This window comes from Perkinsus marinus (genome assembly GCF_000006405.1).
Source record: "Perkinsus marinus ATCC 50983 genomic scaffold scf_1104296953744, whole genome shotgun sequence".
Lineage (NCBI taxonomy): Eukaryota > Perkinsozoa > Perkinsida > Perkinsidae > Perkinsus > Perkinsus marinus.
This window is the reverse complement of record NW_003208392.1, coordinates 177,287-186,854: the sequence shown is the minus strand read 5'-3', so window position 1 is coordinate 186,854 and position 9,568 is coordinate 177,287. Positions and strand designations below refer to the sequence as shown.

Below are 9,568 nucleotides of genomic sequence, written 5' to 3'. Positions count from 1 at the left end.
TTGTCGGTGAGGGAGGAGGTAGGGGAAGGGGCTTTTAATCCACTTGATGGGATCCACGAGACTGTGGTTGAATTGGGGTATCATTTGGTCCGTAGTAGCCTAACAGGAAAGATCGACGCTGATGACCCTAGTGTTGTACCTCTGGAACTACGGAGTGAATTCGATTCGATAGATTCTCTACGCGCTATGACTGAGAGGATGCTGTCTCTGATTGCAACTTTCGGTCGGCATACAACTGACGCTGTCTTGAGGGTCACTTGTTCAGTCTTGGAAACTCTCATCCAGCTCACTTACGTCTGTCCCACGGCCCTGTCCCTGCAAGGTGTTGGTAAGATACTAGAGATCCTACCATACTGTACACTGCCACTTAAGCAGAGAGTATGTGTACTCCTAGCAAACGTTCTATCGAGAGAGGTGGTCAACGACGACGGTGACGACAGAACAAAGATCGAAAGCGCTCTCGCTTCTACTGGAGACTTCCTACAACGCCTTCTCTTCGACACGAATGATGACGAACTCAGACGTTACCTCACTGGGGTCTTGACCAACCTAGTGGCCGTGCCAGAATGTGTGGGGACAACACTGAGGGCGAGCGCGGTGCTTCGTATGTGTGCGAAAAGGAATACCTGGGAGTACTACGTGTCGAATTTTGCATTGCATTTGGAGTTGGCTAGGTTGTTGAACAACGTGGCTGGCAACAACCCTAGGGCCTTGAATGACCCTCTTGTTGTTCGATACATCAACGCGGCTCTGAGGCACAGCTATCGGCTGGTGAGTAAGGTGGTGGTGCCAGTGAAGGAAGGTGCTGGTGAGGAGAAAGAGAAAATGGCGGGAACGTCCGAAAGGTTCACTTTGACGTTTACGCAAGTTGACATGCCGCGGATTGGATTGAAGATGAGCTGGCAGGAACCTCATCCGCTTGTCAAGCATGTCTTCCCTGGAGGGCCGGCGGAGCGTAAGGGAGAGGTGAGGGACCAGTCATAGGATGCTGCTAGGCGCTCGGTATCAGGTACGAGAAGGCGATCTTCTCATGGCTATCAACGGTGACACCGCCGTGGTGACACAGGACTACTTGAGCTGCATAGAGCCGCTCTTGAAGCTGAGGCCACTCAAGCTTACTTTCTGTCATCCGTTTGAGCAAGGAGAGGAGGTGGAAAGGAAGACTGCTGCTTTGGTAACACTGGCACACAGTTTTTTGGCAGTGTTTGATGAGGACGTTCGATAGAGCGTTGACCTGTATAGAATTCATCCATCTTACCCAACGCATCGGCCATTCACCCAACACAATGTGCGATAAGATTTCACATTGTTGGAACTGGGGATAGCCTTTGCCCGTTGGTGGAATGGGGAGCTCTACTCATTCGGATGTGCTCATCGGAACGCTCAAAACACTTACTCGGTGTCGATTGCAGGAACCGACCGGAGGAGTCTCCCGAGCAGAAGTGGCATCGGCTGCAGAAGAGCGGGAACAACTTGAGTGTTTCCAGCTGCTCTTCAATACACTATACGCTTTATCGGCCGATCGAGGAGTACAGGAAACCATACTGGCTGAGAAAAGTGACCATTACGTTTATTGGTTGATAGATGTGTTGAAGATGGGCAGGTACCCGGGAAGGCACAATTGTGGAGTGGATTGTCTCTACCTTCGTCGCCACTGACGGACTGGGTCGTGGAATGCGAGATGCCCAAAGCACTGAGAAACTGCATAGTGTTGCGAACAGGAGAACGGCGTAAGAGCACCGCAAGCCGTGACATCAACATTCTCGTCAGCTATGCTATCATCGCCAATATGTGCAAGTCTCACGGGATCAGCCAGAGACTGTCCGCTGCTTTAGTGGGGAATATCAAGATGGATGTGGACTTCAGAGGTAAGGCTGTTGTATTTGCTGCAGCGACAGGCCTCATCTTGTCTTCAGTCACCTCTTCTGAGCTGGCCAGTGAGGAGGAGCTGGGGGAGGTGTTGGCCCATAAGGACATGCAGATGCTGGCGCTGTATGCATCTATTCTGTAAGCAATTGTGTCATGACCTAGGTGTATAGCAGTGCTTAGCAGTTCCTATTGTGATACTGTGGAGGCTGAAGTGGATGTTGACAGCGAAGCATTGGAGAGCACGATACGACTCGCTAGGGAGCAGCTTGAGGAAGCTGAAGGCCAGGCAACGATAGCACCGATTGGTGAGTCTACTAGTGTGGGGGTTGACATAGGGGATTAATCAGTAGGTACGGCCGACGAGTATGTTGACGATCATAGGGCATTGGTCATGAGCATCGTAATGGAAGTTCTTTACAAGATCTCCAAGAGCCCACGAGACGACATCCGAAAACAGCTCTACTCCAGACTGGTGTTCATCACCTTGCAGGAGTGCATTACCCTCAGCGCTCGCCCTGATATACAATTGAGAGCCTATGAGGTTCTCTACCATATGGCCATCACTCGAATATACGACCTTGCCCTTTGGGAGCAGTTCGACCTGCTTCGGCACGCAGTTAAGGTGGCACGTCTATCAGCTGGTCGTGGTGGCCGTGAGCAGCATTCAGAGCGATTATGGATACTGCTATTGGGGTCTTGTCTAGCCCTGATATCGGGCGAACTGAGCGCTACTTTCATGGATGCACTGGAGAGCTCCGAGCATCTACACTCTTACCTCAAGCATCATTATGATCGACTACAGACGACCGAGGGGACAGCGGATGAGTCCCCGACTCACCAGGAGCTGTGCACCATGGTAGGCGTATTCGTGCAGCAGTTCTTCATGCGCTGTAACATGACCAAGGCTTCCAAGCTATGGGCGCAATGGAGATCCTCGGGCCTGGTTGATCTCTTCCGGCGTGACATCGAAGGATATGTTGAGCGGAAGACCACAGAAAACGACGCCGCTTTCGACTCGGTTTGTTGGTTGCTTGTCCTCGGCTTGGACCGTGGCTTCATGGCAACTACTGAGTGCACGGATTCTGGCAAATTCATAGAAGCCTTGGGCCGCCGGGTCGAGCACTTGGTGGATTTCCTGGCTCCACCTTTGCATCTGGACAATGAGGCATCGAAAGATCTCTGGCGACCTCCTTGTGACGAGGAAGCGGTTGGTAGGGCCTCCATGGCATACAAGCTGCTACTTACGATGGTGTTGACGCTGAGTAGTCGACGAGCTGGCGAAGGAGAGTCCGAGAAAAGGCGGCTGCCCCTAGGCGTGCTGGGCGGAGTACTCCTGCGGTGTGCTCTGGCTCGAGATGAGCGCATAGCTGACTTGGCTTCTGTGGCGGTGATGGAGTTGTCGCGAGAGGCCGGCAACACCGAATCCATGTCGGACCACAGTCTGACGGGCATCATGATTTCGAAGCTACATGACCGATCCATGGAGATTTTGAAGTGGACGGATACCAAGTGCATAAGTGTCGCTACGGCGATCTCCAGACTGTGTGAGAGGGCTCCTGGGAAGATGCTCCGTTATAGAGAGCAGTTGCTGAGGGCTCTCTCGCTGGAACCTGGCAGCATCCATGAGGACTTTCAATGGAGTCTTCATCGTGCTGTGGCCTACCTTGCTCGCTTCTCGGGGCTGCGCGTTGGTGACACTATGGCAGCCGAAGGGTTTGGTGAGAAGCAGTTGGAGTACCTCCTGAGCTGCGCTGACTGGCGACTTCCGTCTTCTGTGATGGCGATGCCCGGGGATGGTATCAGGGATGATGTCCGCTACTACTGTCAAGTTATACTAGTCCAAGCGTGTACTCATTCTGAGTACTTTTGTGAGAATAGAAAATACTATTTCGACTACAAGCATGTCGGGAAGGAGCAGTGCACGGTATTGAACGTGAATCGGTTGTTGACCGCCCTTCATGTTTGGAACTGTGTCGGCATGAGGACGAAGGGCTGTGAGGAAGCATTGGCGAGCTTCATCGAGCTATTGGTCACGGATGAGAAAGTTGATTACTCAGATAAGCGGCTCAAGCTGCTGCTTGCACCGCTGCTGAGGAGCATTGCTGATGCCGATGATGACTCTGACTGGATAGTCAGAGTCGTCAGAACACCTCCGTTCTATCACCTGTTGAGCAATTTTGTTGGCGATGAGATCGCAGCCAAACCCGAGGAGGCTAACGACGTTGCAGTCGTGGATCAGGCGCTGTATGCCTGTGCTCGCTATGTGACTCTATCGGTACAGCAACAGGGGGGAGGTGCGACAGTAGCAGCAGCACCGTGGACAGCCGCGAGTCAGCCTGTGAATGAGCTGCATCAGAAGATATGCCGGTGGATTCCTATAGGAGCCGCTGTGCAATCATCAACTGTGAGGTTCAGAGCAGTACAGTATTTAGGGGCCCTTGCTGCCTTCGAAGAGATGTGCAAAAGATGGTATGTTGAGACGGAGCACTGCCAGCTTCCCGCAGCCCCCTCAATGGCCCACCTGCTGCGATATGAGCAATCCTCGGAGTATCTCCACTTCCTGGCATCGTCTCTTCTCTCTCAGTCGCCTTCCAGAGTGACTACCACGCACACTCTGTTGGTAATCCTCGCGGTCAACTACAAGTTCCATCTCCACGATGGGACACATACTCCTGATGAGTTCAGAGCGCCAATGGGGCTGCTAGTGCGGGACCATAATGCTAGGAGGTATCTCTCGTGCCAAGGCCTGGCGTATCTCCTCAAAGCTGCAGCATGCGATGTAGAGATCGGCCTTGAAGACTTATGGATTGAAGATCTCCTACGTATTATGACCGAGACTGTGGATGACGTTAAAGGATGTGGTTCAGTATTGGCTGCCGCCGATCCAGTCGATCGGGTAGAGTTACTGTGCGAGATCGCTAGGCTGTGTAGAACGATGGCCCGAAAATGGGTCGACACGGAAGGTGTTGGCAAGTATCCAAGTGTGTCTCCTGAATCCATCCTACATGTCACTTTGAAGGCATTCGCCAGATTCCACAAGAACCTCGATCTCCCAGGTAGATTGTCTGGTGGGAGCTACTCACTCATGCAGGCTAACCTGTTGCGGGAGCTTCTATTTACGTTGCAGACGCTTATGGTCCGCTGCAAGGAGAGCGGACGGCGAGTTGGGTGGACTCGGGTTGATTGTCTCTGGCTCGAGACTGTTCTGCAGATCGCCCAAAGAAATCTTTATGATCGTGGGAACTCATATATACCGGCCGAGCTGGCCAGAGTTATCTATGTTGTTATTGTATGCGGCTTCCAATTCACCGACAGACATTTCCCTGAGCTCCTCGGAGAATACGCTTATGACTTCAGCTCTGGTACCGAGGACGCCGAGACAAAAGAGCTCGCTAGTGTGTCCAATGCTGTGCTCACAACAACGTCGGGCAACCGAAGTACTTCCATCATCAGTCGTGCTGTAGCCAAGGTGTTGAACAACGTAGCAGTGTTCATCCTCCAGCTTCGAGAGATTGTAGACGAACGTCAAAAGCTCTGGCACTATAGAACTGTTGCGTCGTGGACTTGCATGACAAGAGTCGTCGACCAGATCGTTGCCAACGATGAATGCGTCGAATATATCCTCAGCTTGTTCAGTGAACCTTCCTTTGCGAAGTACAGTGTGGTCATTGTCCATAACATCTCCGCTGTGCGCAGTGACTTCACCCTATACTGCGAAGGCCTCCTCGAGACAGTCATGAGCTGCTATTTATCTAGCCTTGATCGGGACCACGATGTGCTCGGTCCACCCGTGGCGTCGGACCAACAGCTGGCCATTACCCTCCCGCGACTTCTCCTCGGAACTATTCGCCATTCTCTTCTCGAAGGCCCTTCCGGCGACGCTAGCTTAGTACTTGGTAGTCATAGACTCGTCACATTACTTGAAGTCTTTACAAGAGTACCAGAGAGAGATTTGCCACTGATGCTTCCTTGCATGGTTCGCCTCTGCCGGGATGGTGGCCTAGGGTCTCGGCAAGAGATACTGCGTCACCCTGAGGTGTTGGACAGGCTGTGGAGGGTCGCGATTTCCAGTGGAGTACCAGGACGGGTTAGTAGCTCAGCATTGGAGGCAGCGTCTCTTGGACTTCCGTATTGCCCTGGAGGTCACCACCTAGAAAAGGTCAAATCCGAGTATTCAGATGCCGAGCCAAAGCGAGCAGGTCGACAGAGTCTGTATTTGCGCAAGGCCTCTCGAGGCGCAAGCAAAATACAATCGAAAGAAGCCGACCTTAGCGTGAAGATGGTGGCTCTACCAAAATTGGTAGAGGATGCTGTGTGGATGATGGCCACATATTGCACGCTATCAACACTCTGGTCCATGGGCCCTGAGCCTCAGGGCATATATTACGATGAGCAACGAGCCTTGGATATCATCCGTAAAGCTGAAGATATCTGTGACTCAGCGTTGCAAGAGGATCTGCCTAGATCCGAAGGATCGGAGGCGGAGCCCCACAGAGATCGGCTTGTTATAGCTGCCTTACATCTCCTAGTATTCGTAGCAGCCAACGACTCCTTAATGCCCAACTGTACACCGGTTGTGGACGGTATGGCGAAAATTGTTAAGCTCCTCCTAGCGAGTTCTAATAATCCCAAATATCATCAACTCGTCACCATTGTCTGCCAGCGTGCCCATCTGTATCGGAACGGGGCCATTTGCAGTAATCTGATCGATCGGCTGGGCACACTCCCAGAGCTTGCCGCTGACATGGTAGCTCGGTGTATGGCTGAACCGCTCGAGGAGCCACTACCTAGTATAGAATGTATCACTTTCATTGGCATGTTCACGGAGATGATCCTCCACAAGGGCATCAACACTATGCCGAAAGGACGAGACCTGTGCCTTCTGGTTTTCTCTGGACTCGCGCACGCCTTGGTCTTGAAGCCCGACCTTGGTGAGGAATTCCTCATGCGTGCATCGGGCGCGGAAACACTGCGAAGAGTGTTATCTCTCCTCAACCAGCTCGGCAGTGCAGCTAGGAGTGTGTTACAATGTATTCATACTCTGCTTCGTCTTGTATTTGTCCCCTACTACACGACTTACACTACTCATGGACGCAACCCAAGTCTCGATACGCTTTTCATCACAACGCTATCCAACGCGATACCGCCTCTCGTGGGGCTTCGTCTCTCCGACAATGATGGTGGCTGGGTCCAGCGCTTCATATACACTGGCACTTACATGGTTTATGTTGCCTGTGTGCAAGCCGGGAGTGAGAGCAACGACGAGGTGAGCAGATCTCTGTCCGCCTCTAACGGTGGAGTTCGAACTGTCAGACCGCCACTAGACTGGCCACTGACGTCTTCATACACAGGAAGCTGCACATGGCGCTCGGTAGACTACTTTGTCATCTAGCGGCTGGGCTCGTTACTAGACCAAGGTCTGAGCAAGCCGATGAGATGATGATCAATGTTCGCACGGCTGTGAGCACATTGGTGCTCTTCGGAGAAAGATGTCCAGAAGCACTGGCATTGACACGCGACGACATTGTAAGCAACACTCAATGATTTCGCTACCAGAGCCATCGCATACGCAGCCACGTCGACAACTAGTATGCGAAGGAAACTCACTATCAGGTATCTGCTCTTACGACAGTGCTAAAAACTCCCTGTGTATGCAGAGTGTTTGATGTCCATTTCATAGCATTTGTTCTACTGAGATTCCGCACAGCGAAGATATACTTATCAGAAGCGTTGCCGGTTCTCATTCCAAGCTTGAACCGTACACTGGCGGAGATGACATCGAAGAGGTGAGAGGATAATACCTGAATCAATACTATAACAATAATAGTATATGTGTATCATTATGACATTATCGTAGCAATTTATGTATAATAAGTAATATGTGGTTATGATAGGCAGAGGGCTCGCCTTGCTGATACCAAGATGTAGCAAAAACTCACTCTGCGAATTTCGAATGGTTTTAACGAGCCTTCGCAGCTTGAAGAAGTTCATTATAGCTCGACTTACTCAACTTAGTCATCCTCTCAATGAGAGAATTTCCAGACGTCAAGAAGACGATCATCCAGCAGGTCCACACTCATCTTGATCTTGTCAGATGCACCTCAGATCCATCCTCGCGAAGCTTAGATGATGCATCCTCCGGTGTATCTGAGGGTAGCTGATCAGTCTACCTTGCTCTTGGACTTGTCTAGCCAACAGATTTCGGGAGCAGTGTCACTCAAGAGAGCGATGAAACAGCAAACCTTCAAGAATGCATGGCGCATAACTTGAGGATAGCCTTGCTTTCTATGGCCAACATCGCCTCGTACTCTAATGCTCAAGATGGGAAGGAGATAGCATCTCTGGTTACCAAGGAAATAGTGCGACTCATGTCCCAAGTGTTGAAGGAGGACTTGAAAGTCAGCTCGTCAGCTAGTGATGAGAACCACGCGCAGTTTTCAGGCGTTGTTGTCGATACTCGCTATCATGTGTGTTGGTGGAGGCTACAAAGCCCAGCTCAAACTCGTCGATTTTGGGGTCGCCAAGGAGCTCAATGAGATAGCGCAGAGTATCGATCTTCTGAACAATGTAGCTTACCCCTACTATTCCCTCGGAGGACGTTAGGTAGATGATGTCAGGCTGATGCTGATTCACTCCAGCTCGCAATTATCTGGCTAGAATGTGGCATCGCTCTGCTGTCTACGGATACAAACCTTCGGCGTGAAATCTCAGATGAGAACCCTCTCTTCATGAGACAAAACATGCGCGTCGCCAGCGAGCTGATAGCCCGGCTTAAGCCCAATAGCCGCTCGATATCGCGAGTCTATGGAGTTCTACTCCCAAAGCTTGTGCGGGATGTCTTTGGTGAAATACTCAGTGAAGATTGTGGTCCACTATTGCTGGCTGACGAGGATCGAAAGTCCTTCTTCGAGACTATCCTCCTACCATTGATCGCTCGGTCCTATTCGAATGCACTGCGTGCCCTATGCTATCGCACTACAGGCCAGATCATCACCGCGATGGATGTGGTACATTCAAATTTCGTAGCTATTGCTTGCCGAGCGATGCAAGGCATTTCTAATGCCGTAGCCGAGGCTGCTGCGGAGTGAGAGGCTTTAGGCAGCTGCGTATTAGAGATGCTCTTGTTCTCAGTTGCGTTACCGCTTTGATACTTGGGACTAGTCCAGAGATGGAGGCTCTCATACGCTATTACTTTCTGAGACATGGGGCGCGGCTGAATCTATTAGGAGGTCTGTTAAATCGATGCACCGCGGTCGACAGCTCTTCTAACCTCAAACCGAGTACTAGCCTGGCCCTTCTGAGGTACCTTTTCGGTGCGACGTGATCGTTGTGAGGCATCTATCTCATCAGATTGTTCGCTCTGATAACACAGGACGACGGTGTAGAATGTATCCAATACTTGATGCACCTTCGCCGACTAGATGCCTTCATTGGCCTGATCTCGAGCCGTAGCGTATCGCGGCAGCGCTTAGCCAAGCAATGGCTCATGGATTTCTTTAATGTGTCGGAGGTGAGTCGTGACGAGCACAAGTGTGTTGTGGTCTAGCCGGCTTGCCTCAGAGCCAGCTTCTAGTTGTCGAGGAGGCGGCGGCGAGGAGTACCCAGGAGGCGCTCCTAACGCTAGCACTGCACGCCTCGTCGAGTGATCGGAGCCTGCTGAGGAGGTAACGCCATACACATGCCTCAGTGACCGGTGTCA

General features: G+C 51.6%; 3 protein-coding genes across 3 annotated transcripts in view; all 3 read left to right on the top strand.

Annotated features, from left to right (window-relative positions):
* Positions 1–2,212, top strand: part of Pmar_PMAR013152 (hypothetical protein) — a gene marked incomplete at both ends in the record, with an annotated part of 8,980 nt that extends 6,768 nt beyond the window's left edge. The window contains 8 exons of the mRNA XM_002776373.1: positions 112–223; positions 266–966; positions 1,010–1,174; positions 1,413–1,557; positions 1,604–1,730; positions 1,771–1,868; positions 1,917–2,007; positions 2,053–2,212. Of these exons, the coding sequence (XP_002776419.1) occupies positions 112–223; positions 266–966; positions 1,010–1,174; positions 1,413–1,557; positions 1,604–1,730; positions 1,771–1,868; positions 1,917–2,007; positions 2,053–2,212 (1,599 nt within the window). The remainder of the gene's footprint in view (positions 1–111; positions 224–265; positions 967–1,009; positions 1,175–1,412; positions 1,558–1,603; positions 1,731–1,770; positions 1,869–1,916; positions 2,008–2,052) is intronic.
* A 60-nt stretch (positions 2,213–2,272) lies between these two features.
* Pmar_PMAR013151 (hypothetical protein) lies at positions 2,273–7,261 on the top strand (the record flags this gene model as incomplete). The annotated part of the gene is made up of 1 exon (XM_002776372.1): positions 2,273–7,261. One exon carries the CDS (start codon positions 2,273–2,275, stop codon positions 7,259–7,261), a length of 4,989 nt encoding a protein of 1,662 aa, XP_002776418.1.
* An 895-nt stretch (positions 7,262–8,156) lies between these two features.
* Pmar_PMAR013150 (hypothetical protein) lies at positions 8,157–8,957 on the top strand (the record flags this gene model as incomplete). The annotated part of the gene is made up of 3 exons (XM_002776371.1): positions 8,157–8,267; positions 8,311–8,436; positions 8,487–8,957. The coding sequence occupies 3 exons, from the start codon at positions 8,157–8,159 to the stop codon at positions 8,955–8,957; spliced, it is 708 nt and encodes a 235-aa protein (XP_002776417.1).
* Between the last annotated feature and the right edge of the window lie 611 nt (positions 8,958–9,568).